The 22796-nt window shown below is 36.8% G+C and overlaps 1 protein-coding gene across 17 annotated transcripts in view; it reads left to right on the top strand.

Moving 5' to 3' along the window:
- The window catches only part of RABGAP1L (RAB GTPase activating protein 1 like), a 684401-nt gene that overhangs the window by 574294 nt on the left and 87311 nt on the right, over positions 1-22796 (top strand). The window contains exons 1-2 of one of the 17 annotated variants that reach the window (XM_049715464.1): positions 19058-19198; positions 20423-20940. The exons of 11 other annotated variants lie outside the window; for them this stretch is intronic. In XM_049715464.1, the coding sequence (XP_049571421.1) occupies positions 20878-20940 (63 nt within the window). In that variant the 5' untranslated portion in view covers positions 19058-19198; positions 20423-20877. Of the gene's footprint in view, positions 1-19057; positions 19244-20412; positions 21155-22796 lie in introns of those variants that run through there. 5 more of the 17 variants (XM_033428124.2, XM_049715459.1, XM_033428118.2 and 2 more) reach the window with 5 other exon arrangements.

Raw genomic sequence — 22796 nt, 5'->3', positions numbered from 1 at the left:
TGATCATGGCAGTGGGGTCAAATGACACTGTAATTCTTTGACTAGTTTTTCCAGAGTCTTACTTATTTGACTTGCCCCAGTTTTGTTCCAATGGCAATTTTATCTGAGACTGAATATGGTTTACCTTGTAAATTGCTAGACACTAAAAGTTATCTTTCAATTAATTATTTAAGTTTAGTGGTGTGGGAATCAAATATTTAATTTTTATTTAATTGATTGGAATTTCGTAAATTTTTGCCTCGAAATGTTAACGCCGAGAACTGCAGAAGAGAAGCATATCTCCAAAGAGCACAGGAAGATTCAAGAGTGTGGGGAATTGCTTCTGTGGTCTCCATCACTTCAGATTCCAAGTAGAAAAGCCCAAAGCAGTCACAAACAAGTCAGTGTCAGGAGCCCAGCATGATCAGCAGATGCAATAACACACAGAATCTCTAATACTGAGTTTTGATGCCATTTCTTTTTGGTAAGTTACATTGTCCAGTTTTCCTTTCCTGGCCCATTCCAGGGGCTTGTCAATAGCCTACTGAGGTCAGAAAGTGCTTCTGCCTCATGTACAACACCTCTGGGCAGTGTGGTATAAAATGTGAAACCCAGGAGGAAAAATTTAAACAACTGATTTTAATGACTGTACAGGGTCATTAAAATGACCCTGTTTGACAGAACAGGTTTGACAGAACAAACAGAACAAACAGTTTCTATTTTGCTTTGATAATCAAATTTCTTTAAAGAAGGTATTGGTCATGTTTAGCAGAAATTTGTCATTTTTCTTAAGGAAATGAAGTTAAATATTTTTGTTTTGTCTTTAATATTTCTAAAAGGAAGGGAACTGTATTATTGCTAATTCTGTTGTGGATGGAGGCATTCAGAGCAGCCACACTAATTATATTAGTGCTCTGTGCCAAAGCACATATAATACCTGTCACTGATTGGTGTCTAAATTATGAAAAGGTAAAAACTTGCATAATAGAAGAATGCTGTTTGGAAGAGAGCAGGGTGCTTTTCTTGAAGTCCAGTAATCTTTTTATCTAATCAAACTACACCTTACAGTGCGCTTTGTCTCCTTTATAAACCATACTTTACAGATACTGAATTAAAAGAAATTCCCTCTAGTGGAAATTCTAATTTCGGAATTGTGCATAATTTAGGGAGGGGCGGTCACACTTCCAGGTCTCAACTCAAAAGCTAGCTTTCCTCCAAAGCCCAAGCCTGGCTCTGGTAGATTATTTTCAAAGACTCTTGATGAACTATGCTAAAGGAAAGGAGGAATGGTACAGATCACCCTAAAATCCTGGTTGACCCTCTCCTGCATTTGGGGTTTTCCTCTGGCATGTTTACCTTCTGTATAATGCTTCTCTTAGGCTAAATATAAAAAAATTAGTTTGCTGTCTGAACCCTCCACCTAATAACATGTGTCAGAGTCATGCTGATGGTAGCCACAAAAGAGAAAGAAACCTGTGGGAATGAGGCTTTGAGAAGTATTGTGAACGTCATAGTGTAGAAAAATCTTGACTAATAAGAAAAAAAAAAGAAAGAAAGAAAAATCTAGCGCCTGGTAAATTCAGCATCAGCACACAGTTTGCCTTCAGTAATTTGGACCTCTTCAGCTTTGGGGCAATATTGCATATAGGTGGTATAATAAGTTTATTTAACAGAGTTCCATCAAGTAAATATAAAAATCTCAGTTTTGTTATGGTAATAATATTGTCCTCATGTGTTTTTTTTGTCCTCATGTTTTTGTTTTTAGTTTTCGTTCAATGATTTCATGAATGAATTGCTTGCTAGAAAAGCAAGTAATACACTTCCCAACCTGATATTATGTATGCGTTGAGGCTAAAGAATGTCATACAGAGGAGTGCCCTTATTCATAAAACATTAGGGGTAGAGAGGGAGGAGCCTTGCCATGTTTTAATAGCAAAGACCTTTTATTGTAAAAAGTTTCCTTTAGAAACCGTGTAAATTACTGAAGGGAAATATGACCAAGAATATGTTTTGGGTGAATAAATGCCAGATGCCCATTTCACTAGATGATTAGTATTCTAAATATTTTTCCATTAGCTAGTTTCAGCTCAGGAAATAGATTAGATGCTTAATGGCCTAAGCAGCCAGGAAATGAGCAATATATTTATAGATTCCACTAGTGAATTTGAAGTAAAACTTCTTGCCTATTAAAAATTCTAACTGCAATACCCAATGTAAATGCTTTTTTAAAAATGCTTTTTAAAATATTCTCTCTCCTCTCTTATCCCAGCCCTTTTGAAGGTCTAGTATTCTCAGTAAGGAGAAGAAATTACCTAAAATCATATTTTGAGGAAAGCCTTAGTTTATATTAAGTGTGGGGAGTCAGTTGCCATTGAGCCTAGATCCTGTGTTTTAGTAGTAGAGACTAATCCATTTCTGGTTTTGTTTTGGGAATCTATAACAATCTGACAGAGCAGCCACCATGGACCATTCTGATGGTCCTATTTGGGCCTAGAGATTCTCCAGTCTAAAAGGTGCTGGAGGAAGCTTATTTCCACCTTATTTAGCCCTAGGAGTTTAGCTGTGCTCTGTGGAAGACTGGGAGTGACTGTATCCTATACATAGAACAAAGGCAAGACAGGCTTTGGCTTCTGTTAGGGCCCTTGCGTAAGAGTCAGGAGTGCTTATTCCCACCTTAACTTCACCACTGAATAGCTCTATTTGGGGCCTTTGATATAAGCAGTTGAGTTAGAGGACCCCAGAGGCCCTGTACAGCTCTTACAGCATATTAGTCTAAATTCCACCTGTGATTTCATAGGATCCTGAAGAAAGCATTGTACTCCCCTTCAATGGGCCTTTTTTTCTGCACCTGGTAAACAAAGATACAGGCTCTTGAGATAGAGGGACTGTTAAAATCAGGAAAGAAAGGCTCAAATCAAAGACATTTTACGTGAAATGAGATTAAAAGACATTTGTTTATTTTTTTATAGGAAATGAGGGATTAATACATGGATTTTCGTCATGTATAGAAATTTCTTTCATTTTCTTCCTACAGCCTATTGATTAAAGTTCGAATTCCTTGAGTTTTTCATTCTGGTACCTCAGATGTTTAGCACTCTCCTCTGTACGTAGGACAAACTCAGTAACTATGTGTTCTCTTGAATTTCACTAAAGTACCATTTTAAAAAGTAAAGTATCAACTGCCTTTTAGTATTTGAATTGTTTTAAGCCAATTTTTAATGATTGATTGATGTTTATGCAGTGGCCCATTTTTATTTGTTTGTACTAACAGAGCATAGCTTTCATTAAATGGACAGTTCAAATGAGAAGATAATTTGTGTTCTTGAAGCCGAGCAGGACCCTGTGGGGCTTCTGGGCACGGAAGCCTTTCTGTGTCCCCTGTTTCTTGTTTGTAGGAAATAGACTCCAGTCTCCATGACCTTCCCTGAGTTCCAAAGGGCAGATTCAAACAGTTGCTAATCAGGGAAGGGAGGGAATGCAGAGACAAGGGAGGCCTGATCAAAGAAACTAGAGAAGCTCATCAGGAGACCACCTGAGGCCCGATTAAGGCGTGCAGGCCCCGCACACACCCTGATCCGTGTTAGCAACTCTGCCCTTGAACCATTGCTATAAAAGTCCTCACCAAAACCTCCTGGGTTGGGACACAGTTTTTGAGCATGAGGCTGCTGTGTCTCCCCTTTACCTGGCAAAGCAATAAAGCTATTCTTTTCTACTTCACCCAAAACTCTGTCTCCGAGATTCAATTTGACACCTGTGCACAGAGGCCAAGTTTTTGGCATCATTCTTAATTTAAAAATATTATATAGTCCTATTCCCATGCAAATGCTCTCAGATCAAACTGACTAATTACATATTGGAATACCTGGACCAATATATATTTTTATTTTTTAAATATTTTTTTTTTTTAACATCTTTATTGGAGTATAATTGCTTTACAATGGTGTGTTAGTTTCTGCTTTATAACAAGTGAATCAGCTATACATATACATATATCCCCATATCTTACCTGGACCAATTTAAAATACAACTTAAGGGAATTCCCTGGCAATCCAGTGGTTGAGACTCCACACTTTCACTGCTAAGGACACAGGTTTGATCCCTGGTCAGGGAACTGGGATCCCACAGGCCACACAGTGTGGCCCAGGAAAAAAAAAAAAACAAAAATAAAATGAAATGAATGAAATAAAATAAAATTTATACAGAAGCAACCAAAGGTTCACCACTACATTTTACTGGGTCTACCTTTTTTTTCCTGTTTTATTTATTATATTTTTAAGTTATACCTTTAGATTAAAAAGCCCCAGGATAAACACACAAGGAAACCTTTCCAAGTTTAAGTTTAAAACAACACCACACTCTTCCTCCCAGTCTACATCCCACCTAATAGCAGCAAATCAAGTTAATCAAGTAGTATAACCCTAGAAGCATGGAGGCTCTATCCACCCCATCACCTGCTTTTATAGGTCTCCACCAGCAACAGTTTCCCCTTGACAGTGTTGTCGAACCCAAGTTCACGTGCCCAACGCACAGTGAGACCAAACAGAAATGTCGGAGTTTAGAGCAGCAAAAGGTTTATTGCAGGGCCAAACGAGGAGAACAGGTGGCTCTTGCTCAAAAAATGGTTTGTGGGAAAAAGTTTTTATAGGCAAAATTTGGGGTGAGGGCTGCAGGTGTGTGACCTTCTTCTGATCTGTTGGTGGTGAGGTAGCAGGGTAGTGCTCCAGGAATCTTGTGTTCAGCGAAGTTACCATCCTCCACCTGGGTGGGGGCCTTAGTTCCAGCAGAAGAACTCAAAGGTATTGTTATGTATCAATATATCCCTTGAGGAGGAACCAAGACCCTGCTTTATCAGTGCACTGTTGTTTCTTTTTTTCTTTTTTTTTTTTTTGCAGAATAAACCTTCATATTTATAGTCAGTTGGTTGTTTTTTTGTTTTTGTTTTTTAAATTAATTAATTTATTTTTGGCTGTGTTGGGTCTTCGTTTCTGTGCGAGGGCTTTCTCTAGTTGAGGCAAGCGGGGGCCACTCTTCATTGTGGTGCGCAGGCCTCTCACTATCGTGGCCTCTCTTGTTGCGGAGCACAGGCTCCAGACGCGCAGGCTCAGTGGTTGTAGCTTACGGGCCTAGTTGCTCCGCGGCATGTGGGATCTTCCCGGACCAGGGCTCGAACCCATGTCCCCTGCATTAGCAGGCAGATTCTCAACCATTGCGCCACCAGGGAAGCCCTGCACTGTTGTTTCTTGACTGCTCCTCCTTTGTTTCTGCATTCCCTCCCTTCCCTAATTAGTAGCTGTTTGAATCTGCTCTTTGGAAATTAGGGACTGTCTAGGCAAGAATAAATTATATTTTAAAAAATGAGAGGAAAATGAAAGGGAGAAAGTAGCATAAGAAGGAAGAAGAAAACAAAGCCAAGTGGGAGAAAAGCAATGTCTTTGATGGGGTGTGCCAGGGTGTGGAAAACCAAAGCCTGACAAGCTGTAGGCCTCAGCCCCTGGGATGCATATAGAATAAGAGCTAAAGAGGTGATAGGTGTAGTTACATAGCTTTGATCAGAGTCAGTGCTTCCTATTGAAACCTAGCAGCACACAGTGGGGCCCTCCCAGGTACAAATCCTTTCCATGTCTCCCATTTCAGTTACCTAAGCCCCTAGGCTTTGGTGTCCTCATTTTGTTGCAGGAAGGGGGACTCCTTCCAGGGCCCAAGAGTGGGCTCTTGTCTAACACTCAGAAATGAATTGCCCGAGGAGGCACATGTCCAGAGAAAGCAAGAGACTTTATTGGGAAGGGGCGCCCGGGGGGGAGAGCAGCAGGGTAAGGGAACCCAGGAGAACTGCTGTGCCATGTGGCTCGCAGTCTCAGGTTTTATGGTGGTGGGGTATGAGTGTGGGGAGAAAACCTTTTTTCCACCCTCTCAGGTTTGGTTTCTTGGGGCCTGTGAATTAAACTGACAAAAGGCATATGTTTCTTTATAGATGTTAATATTTCTACATGAATGGAAACTTCACAGAAAAGAACTGAAAAACCAAAGAGGCCGTTAGACCTGGGGACCATTTAACAAAGGGTGTTAAATTGTGACCAGACAGAGGAAAAAGGGGTTGGGCTTGTAGGGGGGTGAATTGTGGGAAGATGACTAGGAAACGTATGGGGGAAACATTGGTAGATAAGGGTTGTAGAGGGGGCACCTTTACAAATGGAAATTTCCTTTGCAAAAGGGAAACGTATGCCCTGCTTTGGGGCAGATGGGGGAGGGCAGAGAGCTCCTCCTGTGTCTGCTGATTCTCAGTTGCCTTCAGCTCCAAATAATCCTTAAGTCACCTTGGCATAATTTTGGGGTGGTGTATTGTGATCACCTTCAGAAACATAAGAATCTGAAAACCCTTTAGAACCCTGTGTCTCTGAAATTCATGGATACTAGTGTAGGGGAGGCATCAGTAATTTTCCCTCTATCCTTCTAGGTTCTTGGCTGAGACACCTCCTGTAATAAAAGACAGATTAATAGGATAAAAACAAACAGAAGTTTAATAACATGCATACATCCTGTATACATGGGAGGTACCTAGGAAAACTGAATACCTTCCCCACATAGCCCAAGCAACCACCTTAAATAACATCTCCGGCTAAAAACAAATGATGTTTGAGGGGACAGCCATTAATGGGAGGTTGCCAGGAAAAGCACAGTAAACAAGGGCAAGGTTGTTATGCAGAGTTAAGTCCTTGCCTTCTCCAATGATAAGAGTTTCTAGAAATTTAGAATCATCCTCTCTTCCTGTATAGAGAGGGAGACGCAGTTAAAAATGGAGACTGCTCTTATAAAATGTAAATGTCTCTTACAAAAGGGTAACTTTTACTTGATTTTCAGAGCTTTTCCTATGTCTGCTGTTTCTTAAAAATAGTCACACTAAAATAATCATTATGCCTAAGAGGCATTTTTTTGGTGGCATATTCTGCTCCCTTTCACTACTTTATAAAACTGATTGATAAAGTAGAATGATGCATATTTCAACATGTAACTAATACTGATACATAGACAATACCTATAACAATGAGATACCCACAGGTGATTTGTGATTTTCCAATTTTAAGAATATTTAATATCAAAATATCAAGTTGTATATGTTAAATACATACTTTTTCGTCAATTATACCTCAAAAAACCTGAAAAACAAAAAAGTATTTGAATGTTCTGGGTGTAATCTCTGAGGCAAAGACCTTGTCAAAGTGAAAGAAAATTTGTCACAGCTATTAATCAATGACTCATTTTTTGGATAATTTTTTTTCATTAAGATAACATAATTTAAACTTAATGAGGCTATTAGCTTTTTTTTTTTAATAAGTGTATTTATTTATTTTTGGCTGCACTGGGTCTTCGTTGCTGCATGCGGGCTTTCTCTAGTTGAAGCGAGTGGGGGCTTCTCTTCGTTGCGGTGTGCAGGCTTCTCATTGCGGTGGCTTCTCTTGTTGCGGAGCACGGGCTCTAGGTGCGCGGGCTTCAGTAGTTGTGGCATGCAGGCTCAGTAGTTGTGGCTCGCAGGCTCTAGAGCGCAGCCTCAGTAGTTGTGGTGCACGGGCTTAGTTGCTCCGCGGCATGTGGGATTTTCCAGGACCAGGGCTCGAACCCGTGTCCCCTGCATTGGCAGGCAGATTCTTAACCACTGCGCCACCAGGGAAGTCCCTTTTGGATAATTCTGAGACACCATCAGTTGAGTTTGAAATTACAGAAATTATTTTTAAAAGTCTGATGGTTAGAAGTCAATTTGCGATCAAAAATAATCCCTCTCCATAAATTTAATTTATTGTATATCCACGCTTCCCAACTCAGGGCAGTTTTTACCTCCAGGGGACATTTGGCAATGTCTGGAAAATTTTGTCACAACCTTGGGGGAGAGGTACTACTGTTTTCTAATGTCTAGAGGCCAATAATGGTACAAAATATTTTAAAATGCACAGGACAACTCCATACAGCAAAAAATTATCCATCCCAAAATGTTAATAGTACCAAGGTTGATAAACTTTTCTATACGTGACTCTGTGACTCAGGATGAGTTCTTCAAATTGGAGTGTCTACTCATGTTTAATTCTGGTAGGTCTTGAAAAGAAAGTAAAGGTCATTAAAATCTCACATCTCAGCCATGCACATCATGACAAACTGCTTGCTGACTCTTAGATTTTACTCTTACCTTGATAGTTAGATCTTGACAATGGATTCTTGAGTGTAGTCCGAAGCAATGTTATTACTATGGGAAAACAATAAAGAGAAAGCATTTATTTATTTATTTATTTATTTATTTATTTATTTATATTGGAGTATAATTGCTTTACAATGTTGTGTTCATTTCTGCTGTAGAGCAAAGTGAATCAGCTATATGTATACATATATCTCCTCCCTCTTGTGCCTCCCTCAAGAGAAAGCATTTAAAGGATCCTACTAATTGGTATTAATTGTCCCATCTGAGCAGGTTTAAGGACTGAGTAATTCTTTCATAGATAACAATTCTTGTATAATAGTTTGCTTCAAAATGGAATCATGGGCTGTAAAGCTAAAGTGGATTCGACCAATCATCTAGTCCAATGCTGTTTTTTTTTTTTTTTTGCGGTACGCGGGCCTCTGACTGTTGTGGGCTTTCCCGTTGCGGAGCACAGGCTCCGGACGCGCAGGCTCAGTGGCCATGGCTCATGGGCCTAGCCGCTCTGCAGCATGTGGGATCTTCCCGGACCGGGGCACGAACCCGTGTCCCCTGCATCGGCAGGCGGACTCTCAACCACTGCGCCACCAGGGAAGCCCCAATACTGTTGTTTTAAAATAAAATAAGAAGCTGCCTGTCTAAGCTCACATGGTGTTTTGGTTGCAGAACTAATACAAGCCATGTTTACAACTGAGGCACAAGGCACTTCCTTCTCCTCCATGTAGATATTCATCACATTTGTAGGTTCTTTTCGTTGGCTCATTTGTTAAAGTTGACCCTCACTAGACTCTGCATCAAGGTTTGTTCAACGGGACTTTAAGAAAACTCAGGGAGGAATTGATTCTGTGAATAACGGGATTGATAGTTGCAACCCTACAGCATTTACACAATTTGCAACATAATGTAAAAATGAGGAGGGAGAGAAGTGCAAGGGTAGGGTGGGGAATTTCCCTTGAATCCTCAAAATGATAGAACTGGAATTCTACTTACTATCTTTCCTTTCCCAACAACAGTTGAAATTCTACAGTAATTTTCCCTTTGGTTATTTGCATTTTTCCTTTTTAAAAAAGTTTCCATTATTATACCTAATAGATTAAATAGCATTCCTTTTTACTCACTGAGTTGCTGTAGTAAGATGTAAAAAAGATTATTCCAAAATGCTGACATTAAAGAACAAAATTTTCAGGGATCTAGTAGTTTAAGCAACATCATGAAGCCATAGCTTTACTAAGATAAAGTGTAAACCAGGCTTATGACATATCCTGAAACTGGGGATTTGAAGAAAATACTGTTAGACAAAGAGATTTATAGAGATCACTATTAGTAGTAGTAATTGGAGTATATCCTGATCTGATCTAATTTGAGATATTCAAAATAATTAGGCTGTTGAGTGTAAAGGTGAGTATAATCATCACCATTTCTATAAAGTTGAAATATCAATGTGCTAAAGTACCATCTCATTTGGTGCCAGTGGAAAACAAAATGCTTAACCATTATTGCAAAAATCACTAAACCTCTCTTACCACCTTATTAGCTGGTTAACGCATTTTCCTTTCTGCTTTTCAAATGCTGTTCCCTGATTTTGCGTTCAATTTATCTTTTTCTGACAACCTGCTAATTTCACATGTGTTAGCCCTACAGAAGAGAATGTTGCTTAGCAACCGCCAAAATAACTAATAAGCCTATATCTAGTAAAGCCTTAGAGGACTTATTTATTTTAAATTTATGTATTTCTTTATTGACCATTAAAATCAAGAGGAAGTTTGTTTCACTTTGAATTTCTTTCAAGTTCTGCTTTTTATTTTTTTGGTTAATTTACATATGCTACATATTTTGTACCAGAAACAAAACACATAGCATGTTTAACATGAATGTCTCTTTTCTCCCATCAGCCTCTTAACATTGCTTTGTGTTCGTCATTTGCTTTAGTTATTCTTTTCTAACAGAATACCCTATCAGTGATAATGCTGACTAAAGAAATGTTTTCTAATTCATTGGATACAGAATTCTACAATATTGCTTTTTAATGCCTAAGAGGCTAATTTTTTAAGGAAGAAATACATTAAGGTTTTAAGAGAGGGAAATACTTAGAGATTCAATTGAAGTGGTTGATATTACCCATAATGGTTTTATTTTTGGTTTTTTGACCCAGAAGTATCTCAGAAGAGTCATCTGAGATAAGGGCTAGGGGTGGGAAGTGGTGCTATCTCATTGCAGTCTCCTATCAGACTCCTGTCACTTAGCCTTGGCATGTTTGCTTGTCAGAAGTTTAAGTCTTCCCACTCTGGCATATAGAGCTTTAGTGTTATCCAAATTTGAGACCTGTTTGCTTCACTCTGCTCTGTTCAACTGCCCTGGGGCTCCTTTTGTATTCTGCGGTGTTGAAAAGTTAAAGACCACTTCTACAAAAATATTAATAAAAAGAGCACAGGCAACTTATATTAATAGTGCCAAGGCCATCTGCATTAAAAACAAATTGCACATGCTTTCAGGAGAACTTTAGTCTTGGAATGAAACTCCTTTACAAAATGGCCACTATCTTGCAGGCTTTGGCCAAATTTATAGCTTATTTTCTTTCACAGGAAATAACTCCTGGAATATCATCTTGCATGATGGTTAATTATCCTCTCCACATGTCGGAGGTGCTTTTTTTTTTAATGGAATATATTTAGTAAAATATTATCCTAATGTAAAATAGTGTTTTTTTTAAAAAATAATAGTTAATTACTGAAAGCTGCAATAGCTATAAATAATAGAGTAATTCACCTATAATTGGCTAATGTAGGACCCATTAATAAACTATAATCTGTAAAACCGTATATACTGTGTTCACATCTCATATTGTCAACCCTTGTATAAAGAGAACAGTGCAGAATAACTGGAGTTAAGTTTAAAGATATATGTAAAAATGAATACTTAGTATAATGAACTATCTGATATAAATACAGTATGTGCCAAAGAGTCAAATAGTTTAGGACAAAAAATAATCTTTTAAGAGAGGTATGTATGAGAGAGAGAGACAGAGAAAGGGAAATAGATAATGGGGAGAAGAATGGAGAGAAGACAAAGAAAATAATGTTATGGTTGAAGTTTAAAAAATTCTTTGAACATTAACATGTTAGCTTCAAGACCAGCTTACTGTTCAGTTTTTCCAGGGGAAAAGAAAAAAAAAAATTCACAAGACTGTTAATGGTAAATAAAATAGTTAATAAAAGCAGCCACTTATTAATGCTTCAATTCTGTGTTTGCAAGGTAGATAATGGGCAATTTCTTTTATCCTTTATAAAGTTTAATACCAGAACTCTGCTTAACATTAAGTTTATTTAGCCAGGCTTATGAGCCAGTTTTCCTGTAATTATTTTAGGCAGTTCTCCTTATACATGGGAATAGAAAATTGAAAGTATGGCTAGAACATTTGATGACTGAAATTTTCATAAACTGAAACTTTTATTTATTTTAGCTCTTAATTTTAACTTATTCCCATAGCCTATTTGACATAGATGATTAGAAATAACATCTACCAATTAGAGTCACAAATTAGAGATTGTCCTTCTTTCCCTATTTTTGCACTCTTTGAAAGAGAGATACAAGTAGTGAAGTGACAAAGAACTAGTTGGCCATTAGGAGACGCAAAAGACACTATTTACATAAATTTAAATTCTCCACAAACCACTAATATTTAATACATATTTGTATTTGGTTTTACAGTCTGACCATTTATTCAGATTTGCTAGTACAGAAACATAATCTCAGCTAAAGCAATTTTTTGTTTCACCATTATTTCAATAATATTTAAATGTTGGTCATTTTAGTATTATAAGTCATAATCTCATATTACATTGCATAATTAAAATTCTCCCTAAATGCATGCTAAGTTTAATATAAAATAACAGTTTCATAGCAGTTTTGAACATTTAAAATTTATATTTAAGAACACATTGAAAATTTTAGTACAGGATAATAAGGACAACATAATAAGGAATGCATAGCCAGAAATTCTAGAAATTGACAGCTGCTTGTTTTGCCTTTGATTTTTTATGTATCTGGTTAACTAGTAAATAGGCCTTTTTCACCTAAACATTTGCAGCATTACTTAGATCTCAAATGGACATTTAAAATAAGAAAGATGTTTTGCAGAATACCTATGTCCTTATGCCTAAAGGTGGTTATCATATTAGAATTTCTTACTGAAAATAAAATCTTTGGTCATCTATGCAGGCACTAATATTATCTCTTAACTTCCTGCTTAATTTGAAGAGGAATTAAAGCATACGGATTTTAGCTATTTTTATGATCCTCATGATATTAGAGAGATGTTCTCTATAATGACACATAACAATTCTTAAACCTGAAATGATCACTTTAAGGGAAAAAATTTTAGATTGAACATAAAAAATAAACTTATCAAAATGAATAAAATTAGAATGCTTTGGGCATTGCCACTGCTGTTAAAAAGTTAATACTTTTTATTATTTTACTATTAGCCAATTTTAAGCAATTTACTATTGCCCTTAATGCAAAGAAAAAGCCAATTTTTAGCATCATGAAAGCCACCATTGACAGTTCAAAGAACGCTGCCTCAGTCCACATGGTATTTTCTGTTGTAACAGACTGTTAATGTGTGCATTGCACTTGTCAGTAGTTTGCCTCCAGTCTTTTCTTTTTCTTTGTATTTGCAAATGCCTAATAAATAATATTATCAGATGCAATGAGTTTTTAGTTCATATTTTCAATATATAATGATATAATATGAAAAACAAAATACTAAGAGAAGAGAAATACAGAGTCCCGCTTTAGAAATTTTAAAGTTTCTATTTCAGGATCTCCAAATTGAATTTTTTTTTCTTCTCTCTTGAATTCATGTTATGCAGAACTTGTTGTAGGTGGAGAAAAAACAAAAAACCCCAGAGCTTTTGTAATCATGTATTTCGGTTTTAATCATGTCTCTGATTTACTAGTTGTGTGATCTCAAATAAACTTAGGGCAGTGGTTTCCTCTTCTGTAAAATGGGGATAATAAAACCAGCTTCACATTATTGTTGCAAAAACTAAAAGAGATACAATGTAGTTAAAGCTCCCCTCAGCACAATAACTGTTAAATTTGTGGGTTTTTTCCCCTCCTTCCGTCTTCACCCCTAATCAAATTCAGTTGATATCTTTGAACCGAAGTAGATTACAGGTTTATTGGTCAGTTCTAAGCTTCTGGATAAGCTGTTACTCTAAACTATTGCATAGGATATTTCTTTTGACTCTAAGATCCAAATGAACACTGGAAAATCTTTTTATAATACAGTTAGAAAGAAGGATTATGTATTTCCACATGATAGCCCATAGTAACAGTGTTTTCTTGATCAGGTTATAACCGATGAATATCGTTATACAACAAATGCTCTCTTTGTTCCCTGTTCTTGTCACAATTGCTCAATTTAATAAGAGGTAATTGATTAGGCTCTGTTTGCATTGTAGTCAGGAAACTGGAGAGGGAAGCTAGACTGTAAGAGATCCCCTCCCACCCCATTATCAACCTTTTACCTCCTCTGACCTGCCTCAGTTGTTACTGACAGAAGGACTTGTGTAAATTACCACATTGCTCTCAAACAAAGCAACATCTAGAAAGATTCATTGTGTAGGGAAAACTGGTACAGGATTGGAGTTGTGTGACACCTTTTATTTCTCCCTTCAGGATTTTTGTTAATTGTATAAGAAAATAGAAAAGGGAGGCATTGACTGTGTTCTTATGTACTGAGAAGAGACCCCACCTCGTTTCTAAAGGTTATAGTCTATCTTCTCCTCAGTTTTTGGCAGATGATCTTACCACTCCAGTCATCTTTTTTCTTTCCTTTTTTTTTTTTTCACTGTGCCATACAGCTTGCAGGATCTCAGTTCCCTGACCAGGGATTGAACCCAGGCCAGAGCAATGAAAGCCCCGAATCCTAACCACTAGACTACCAGGGAACTCTCCATCATTTTTATTAATGTTGATAATAACAGCAACTATCACTAATCAAATACTTTATAGAGCCTGGCACCTTACTAAGGGCTTTTATGTGCATTACCTTATTCCTCATAATATCAGCACTGTTATCATTTTCTCATTTATGGATGAGAAGACCAAGGGTGAGACAGCTTATGGAACTTGTTCATGGTCAAACAGCTAGTATGTGTCAGAGCATTGTATCAAACCAGGGTATTTTGAACCCTGGAGCCCATGTGTTAACCATTATGCTGTACTTTCTCTAATGATAAAAAAATGGAGGCTAGAAAGGCAGAAACCCTGTAGTCTTCAAGGACTGCCCTTGGCCTACATACCTTATATTCCAAATCTGTTGACCTGAGATTGGAAACCTACCACAGGCTGATTCAAATCTGCCTTTGAAACTGTACCTCCTACTCTACCTAACATAAATTCACCACTCTGGCCAGGCTAATTTTATTTTCTCTCTAAAAAACTTACTTCACTTTGCTTATGAAAATCCAATCCATTTTTTCCATGAAGACTTTCCTGTCTGCAGAAGGACTTAATTCTATTACAATCCTAATATGACTTGACAGACATAGTGTATTGTATTGTGTAACCTTAGGTGTGTGAGTGTCAAGGAGATCCCAGCGTGGGAGAAGCAGTGGTGTCTGGCACAGGGCTGATTCTCCGTACATGTTTGCTTACTTCGCTTATCTTCCTTTAGTCATGAAGGGCACGCACTTTGCAGCCAGACAGGCTTGTTTTTGAATCCTGTCAGTTCCATTTCTAGCTGTGAGAATGGAGTCAAATCACTAAACTTCTCCACACTTTAGTTACTTCGTCTATAAAGCAAGGATATTTATAGTACCTAGCTCATTGACTTATGCAAAGATTAAATGAGATTCTATGTCTAGGACATAGTGAGTACTTACTAAATACTAGCTGCATTATTATTATAGAAGAATTTTTAGTATATATTAGTCATTATTATAACTAGATTATATGTTACTATATTACACATTTATAAGCCCTCCTCATGCATATTGCATGCATTTAGTAAATGCTGCTGTTTTAATTTTAATTGATATAATTCACATACCATTAAATTCTTCCAGTTTTAACTACAGGATTTTAGCCAGGTCCACCACTGCAAGCTTCTGTATATGACATACTACAGGGATCTGAGGGCCCATTTGGAAGAGTTATCCAGGTTGGGTCACCAGCCCTACAGGAAGAACTTGAGACAAATGAACACTTGAATGAAAACGAGTTAACACTTTGTTTTTCTCTAAACCTACCTTCTGACCTTGTGCAAAAGGAATTTGAAACATATTCCATGTGGAATGGTTTGATTTAGTGGTCAGTAAAACTTTAAAAAGTTATTCAAATGCTTTAGAAATTAAGGTAAAGTTATTTGCAATTACAATTCAGTTGTATATTCTGCTCAAAATGAGACAAGCTGAAGCATTAGTCATATTCTTAGATGTGTTTGAAACCATCCTCGCTTGGGGTGATAGCAAATATCAGGGAATGCTTAGGAGCACTTGCAATGCTTATTTTTGGTTAGGTAAAATTTAAGTGAATGCGTTGTGTTAAAAAACAAAATTCAACTGAGTAAATTTTAAAGATCTCATTGGCTTTATTCAACAATTCACGAAAGGGCGGCAGCCAATCTAGCAGATAGAAAGGAGCTCCAAGGAGCCGTACAAAATGAAAGGCTTTCATAGGCAGAAGGGAGCAGGAACAAGAAAGTTACATGAAGCAAAAAAGTGGGTTGGTTATCACAAGATTACTTTCCTTTAGGGGATAGCAGGGGTCTATCAGGCAGATTACCTAACTAGTGCTGACGAGGTGACTCCTGGTTTAAGATTTCATTTCTGGGAGAGTGGAAACTGTAACAAAGTCTTTGGTGACATGGGGCTTAGCATAAGTGACTCCATGTTGGACCTATTGTCTTGTTTTTAATAGTTGGCTGTGGATTTCAGAGTTACAAAAGAGGTAGAAAGCTGACTTGTTAAAGAGTTGCAGCTACTCTTTCATAGTCTGGAATGTACCTCACCCTCATTCTTTGTAGTGAGATGCAAATGAGGAAGTAAGATACCCAGTGTAACTGTTAAGCAAGTATTTATGTCCCACTGGTTTTTGTTTTCTTAGTTTAACTCTGGGGATTTTTTTTTTTTTTTTTAAAGAATATGTGTTTTCTGAGGTTTTGAATTTGCCTAGCAATTACTAGCAAAGATAGCAAAGATAATGAGCTGAATGGTTGGAATTTGACGCGAGAATAATGGTTTTCTTTATTTACCTTTGCATGATTTTAAAGAGAACTAAGATTTCACTTATTTATCTTTTACTTCATGTTCTTTTTCCTTTGTAAAAACTCAGCATGTTACTGGACTATTCTGAAATCCAAAGTATTCTGAAAATCTTTCTTCTGTTGATACTTCAGTGGTTTCTCTCTCATTTTATCTTTTGTTCCGCCACTTAGAGCACTTGGGTTCTGTAATGTACACTCCTAAGTGTAAAGAGAAACCTACTTGGAATATTGTTTTCCTGTGATTAAGAAAGTAATTGTAGAATTTTGTCTTTCTTAGAGTTCTTTATGTCAATACCATGAACATTTTGTGACAGTCCGTTAAAATTGAGTCAGGTATACCTCATGAATATTTATATTGAACTGAATCTATTATATGTTAATTGAATCTATAAAGATGTTCCTGAATGATTAGACAAAGACCACTGGGGAACGAAGAACAGTCTCTACAGGGCTTTGCCGGTACATGTGGGGGACATAGAAGACCTTTCTGCCCTCTAGGCCATATTTCTGTCCTAGTGGTTTTGTCTTCCTTTTTGTCTTATCCTGATTTTATGGCTGTTGTGATGAGAATGTTCAACAAGTAGAACCTGAGGCATGGGAAAAAGGGTCCTTACAGCCAGTCTTGTGAGGTGAGATAATTTTTTAATGATGTGTGATCATTTTTTAATGTATGTGCTGCTTTGATGGTGGATAAAAAGAATACTACTCCCATAATTAAACTACATTGCTTTGCTGCATTTGGGGAGAACACAGAAATTGAAAAAAGTTCACATCTTCTTCAGGCTTCTCTTGATTTTTGTTTTGGCTCTTTCTAAATTTGATACTTGAGAATAGATGTTCTCTGAAGGCCAGGAATGGTTTATTAGACTCATGCTCATTTAGTATGACCCAGGTATGTTTTTGTTAAATAGTAATAATCCTAGAAGAATGGCTGTTGGAACAAATCAGCTAACAGAGTAAAATCTGTGTAAAAATTTTAAAACAGCATTTAAAAATATTTGGAGATATTTGTTAATTTGTTCTTTTTATCTTAATGAAATCTAGAGAGGCTTGTGAAAATTAATTTGTAGGCAGTTTGGCTTCTGAATAGAAAGACTGTAAAGAGTAGCTAATAAAAAGTGTAGCAACTGTCACCAAACCCTCTTTTAAAAGCAGAAGAGTTGATGTTAGAAAATCCAAATTAGGGTACAAAGCAGACTGCATTTGTTGGGACACATTATAGCAACCCTGGGGGCACTTTCTTAACATCTGGGATTACTGTTCCCCTTTGTTTTTTATTCTGATAGAGATTAAAAAGGTATTTTCACCTTCAAATCCCCCAATAAGCCTATTTAGTGGAGGGAAATAGGACACACTGCTTTTGACTCTTTCTGAGCAAACTGAGCACACGTGAAAACCTCCGATATATTCCATCCCTCTCAATTTACATGACCATGAGGAAACTGAAACCTCGGGAGGTTAAATGACTTGCCCTGGGACAGACAGCTAGATGGTTCCTGCTGGAACTGGAGCCCCTCTGTTGGTTACCACGAGTGCCTTGTTTTCTGCTGCCTGTTTGATACCCAATCCTCTCCTGGTAAATTTTAGCAGCAACTGGTGTTGTCGGCACTTCACTCCTTGATCTCAGGTAATTCCCCACCCCCACGCCTTTTTTCAGTGGAGCTGCGCAGTGTGAAGTCGAGGAGGGCAGAAGCTCAGGTGGAAACCATCCGGGGAGATAAGTGGGTCTCAGTTCACCGGGGAAAAGGCAAAAGAGTAAGAAAGATGTCTTGCAAGGGAGTGAAGTACTGTATGTAAACATGGCTGTGTACAATGACTCCTGAAGTTTGGGAGGGTACGATAGCTGTTATTTCTGACACTGGAGAAAATATCTTTAGGAAAAGAGAACACAAAGACAATTTTTTAGATAGATCATTGGTTTGCAAAAAGTATGCTTTTTGTGGGGACCACAAATATACATTTAACTGTATGACAAAAGGAACATTTGAATTTTTGCTTCCCAGACTCTGAAGTATGGAGAAACATTTAAGGGTGACAGAAAATGAAGGATGCCCATCAAACTTAGAGGAGTCCTTGCTCTAGAAAACATATGCACTGTGGCTATGAGAGAGGACCTCTTGGATTTAGGCGTGAAATGTTGTTAATAATTCTAAGGCACTGTGGCTAATTAGAAGAGTCTTTTGAAGGTAATAAATCAGAAGCATTTTAAAGGTACCTAATTGTTTACCTAAGAACCTGTGTGGAATTCTCAAAGGACTTAATTATTTGAAATTGTTAGCTTTTATTATTGTAATTTTAAAACTGTCTTTACAGCCTTTATGTTTCTAAAAGTGTTTTGCACTCTTATATCCCTGATGCCTTAGAAATTTTATGAGTTTAACACACAGCACCTAAAACTATTATTGTTTTCCCTGGCCTTTTTTATTTTCTTGGTTACAAGTGTTCTTAACCAAGATGATTACCTATTGTTACACCGAAAGTGCTCTCCCAGGGTGCATAGGCAACTGCTCAAATGCGGTTATAATTCTTGTTTGCCCCTGGGTGGTTGCCAGCAGGGAATAAGGCATTATGGGAAGTAGTTTCTTTACCTTCCACAACAGGTGTCTTTGTCAGTGCACCTGAGTCAGATAGCATTGTGGAAGCACTGAGTCACTGGAGCAAAGGAAAATATGAAAGTCAGAGGAATTGCTTTCACAGCTAGAAAATGGTCCTGCAAGATAAATCGGAAACCTTCTGGTGCTAGTGAATGCACGAAGAGATTCACAGTATCCTTTAAAGTACTTCTGAAAAGATAAAAAGGAATTGAAAAGGTATGAACTGCCTGACGCTTTATAATACCTTGTCTCCTGACGACCATTTAATTTTTACCTGGTTAGTCAGCGTTAAGATGAATGTGCTGGAAGAATTTTTAAGGAAAATAATGCTTAAAAGGCAGAGCTGCATTGTAGGGAAAAATGAAGTGAAAATGCTTTACCAGCTCCAACAAGGGTCAAACTCAGTTTGAAGCTGTTTTAATCTTGAGGATTTATTTAAAGTATTGCATTTTCTGTTTAAATAAGCCTATTAGTCTTGCTTCTGTTTCCTAGCAATAAGGTGTTTTCCCCCTTCCGTGTATGTGTGTGTGTGTGCGCGCGCGTTTGTAATCTAGAATGCTATAGTATTGCAAAACTCTTCTAATCACATTTAAATGGAACCAGGTACTATTTAAGTAATCATGTTCATCTAGGTGGAAATATTTTAGAAAAACAAGGAAAAATAGACACTATAAATTTCATTCCAAGTTTTGTTTTCTGAAAAGCAGACTTAGACAATGTAATACTGCTATTAGTAATTAGGACTAAGAGTTCCAAACAGTATCTGTATTTGATTGTAGACCAACATTGCCAAACTGATTTCTAATTCTAATAAATAATATTTCTCTTGGTACTGCAGTGTCATAATCTATAAAAAGCAGAGAAGATAATAGCTTAATTAGAAATACTGGAAAGACAACTTTTGGAGGAGCTTTATCTGTCCTCCCCCCCTTTTTTATTTGCTTAATACTTTTCCCATGGAAATTAGCATACATTATATTTCCTGGTGATTTAGGCAACCTTGTAATGATAATTATGGGCAGCTTTCACATTTTTCATCGGGGCACATTGAGGTTCATTTACGGTCTCCAGCTGTACTTTAAAAAAAACGCTTCTGGTGGCTAAGGCACCAATAGTTCATTACTGTCTGCTGATTTGGGTAATTAAAAGAAACCTCTAAGCTTAAAAATAGGGACCAAGAGAACAACTATCTATGAGAGAAAAATAATCAGTTTAGAAATGAGAACCTTGTGTTGCTTTCAGAATAACAAAAAACTAAGCTCTCAATATCAAGAATTCTGTTTAAAATAGTCATGTTTTTTTAAGTGGGAGAAGAGGAAATGGTTATTCACTGATATTGCAGTCCCTGTTTCATTTTTATATTTTGGTACTTTTTTTCTTAACAGAAATACTCAGAGGGAAAAAAGAACCCTTTTATTTTTTTTTCGTACTTCAGGAGATAATTTTTAACTGCACCAAGAATTCTATAAATTCTGAACATCTAAAGGCTGCCATCTATTTTCTATGAATGTGAAAAAATAAGCAGTAAGAAAATCCACTTCTCCTCCAAGAAGAAGAATCTTGATATAATACAGAAGTAAGAAGATAAACTAAAAAAATTTCTATTTATCAAGAACATAACAATAAATCAACTTTTGTGTTTTTTGGTTTTTGTTTTTGCATTTTTGCTATTGGATATTTCCACACAGGAGACTTTTATTTCTCTTTTTGAAGTCTAAAGAAGATTTCCCAAAACTGAATTTTCCCAGCTGCTCTGTTAAGAATGCAGAAGGTGTTTATAGTGTATACTTCCTCCATGGATAAGAGACCTCTCTCAGTTTTCTACTGGGGATGAATTGCTAGACAAGCCTATGATAGCAGCTACTTTTTTTTTCTCCTTCTGGAATTTTGACACTTCACCCCCTCAAACTCAGGTGGGTGTGTGCATTGGCACTGAGCTGCCATAGGATTTTCCCTTGGATAGTCTGGTCTGTAGCTGGGGCAGCAGCTGCTGCTGTGGAAAGGCCAGCTGGCAAGATGATGGAAGAAATCTCCATTATGGTAGCCTATGATGCCCATGTTTTCAGCCAGCTGCACGATGAAGACTTCCTCACTAGTCTGGTGGCCATCAGCAAGCCCAGGTCTATGGTAGGTGGGGCCTTGCACACTACTCTGGGGCTCTTTTTTCTTTTCTAATATGATAGTTATACTCCTGTAGCAATTGAGGCATAACTTCCTGGGAATTAAAATAGAAGTATTGCTGTTGGCATTGTTGCAGCTACAAAAAGGTCTACAGGTTTTCAAGGATTTATTTACATAACTAAACAGTATTATACCTTAACAGTACATTTAAAAGTGTCCTAGGAGTAACACTTAGGTTAATGTTTTCTTATGTAGTGAGGTTGAGAGGAGTTTTATAGTGCCGAACATAAATTTGTCCCACATGTTTGCCTTGTATGTATGTGTATGATTATTTGGGGAAGACCACCTACATATACACACGTATAATTCAGTCTTTCTGGTGTGGAGCATTTTTACCAGTGGGCCATAACATAGACATTAAGAATTGAACTATCTAAAAATCAAATAACTTTCAGAGTCTTTACATTATTACTAAGAACTATTATGAGTATAATCTTAGTTGGGATTTGTAAATTTTTTTTTTAACCATTCTCCAAGAGTCTTAGATTGTATGTCCTGGCATAATAGAAAAACAAAGTCCTTGCGAGTGTTTGTTATTTCTTCTCTGTAGATGTCATCCTTATAATGGCCATTGATCCATACCTTTTAACAAACTTTCCTAACTATTGTTGTAGTAACGTCTTATTCATTATATTCAGTAGCACTCATCACAAGCAACAGAATGAACAAGTATATGGTAATGATTATCTTACTAGTATGAAATCCTAATTCTCTATTTTAAGACATGGGAACCTTAAACATAATATGGCAATTTCTTCCAAAAATATATTGTAATGATAAAAAAAAGGGTGAGGGGGAACTCATAGGTTGATTTTAAAAGACTTAAGGGTTATATCAGCCTGATGCAGTGTACTGACATTGTTTCAATGCTGATTTGAACACACCATAAAAAAATTTATAAGATAATAGGGAAAATTTGACCACTAATTAGGTATTTAGTGATATTAGGAGAATTATTCAATTTTTTGTGTATGCAGTAATATTTTGATTATGTTTAAAATGATGATTTAGAGAGATTTATGGATATAGTTAATGATGATGATTAAGATAGGTAGGGATAGTTAATGTCTGCAAAGATTCAAAATGATCCAGTAGAGGGGTTGGTGATGTGGGTGAACTAAATGAATATGTGTTGATAATTGTTGAAACAGAAGGTGAGTACACAGGGATTCATTACACTCTCTCCTTTTGTAGATGTTGTATAGCTGCAGTTTAAAAGAATCAGCTGGACAAAAAAAACAAAAACAAAACAAATACAAAAACATAATATACTTCTGTAAGTGTTCATTAATAAAGAAATATCCAGCCTATTGCATTCTTTTCCTATTTAGTATAATTTCTATTTTTATAATTATATATATTATATGGAGATTATTGCCAATTCTTAGTTAACCATAAATATTACTATATATACCAAGTCAGGATAGGTTAGTTCACAGTTGTGGATAATCTTTAAACTTCATTTTAGCCATTAATTTTGCAATATTCCATCATGAAAACTTAATGAAAGAATTCAGAATTCTATTTCACTTTTTTCTGATGGTCCTATCAAGATCTTCTTAAGGGGTCTGAGCTGAGTCTTCAAAAC

Source organism: Orcinus orca, chromosome 1 (assembly GCF_937001465.1).
Source record: "Orcinus orca chromosome 1, mOrcOrc1.1, whole genome shotgun sequence".
NCBI classification, from domain to species: Eukaryota; Metazoa; Chordata; class Mammalia; order Artiodactyla; family Delphinidae; genus Orcinus; species Orcinus orca.
Note: the sequence above shows the minus strand (reverse complement) of the source record. Positions and strands in the feature narration are given on the sequence as shown.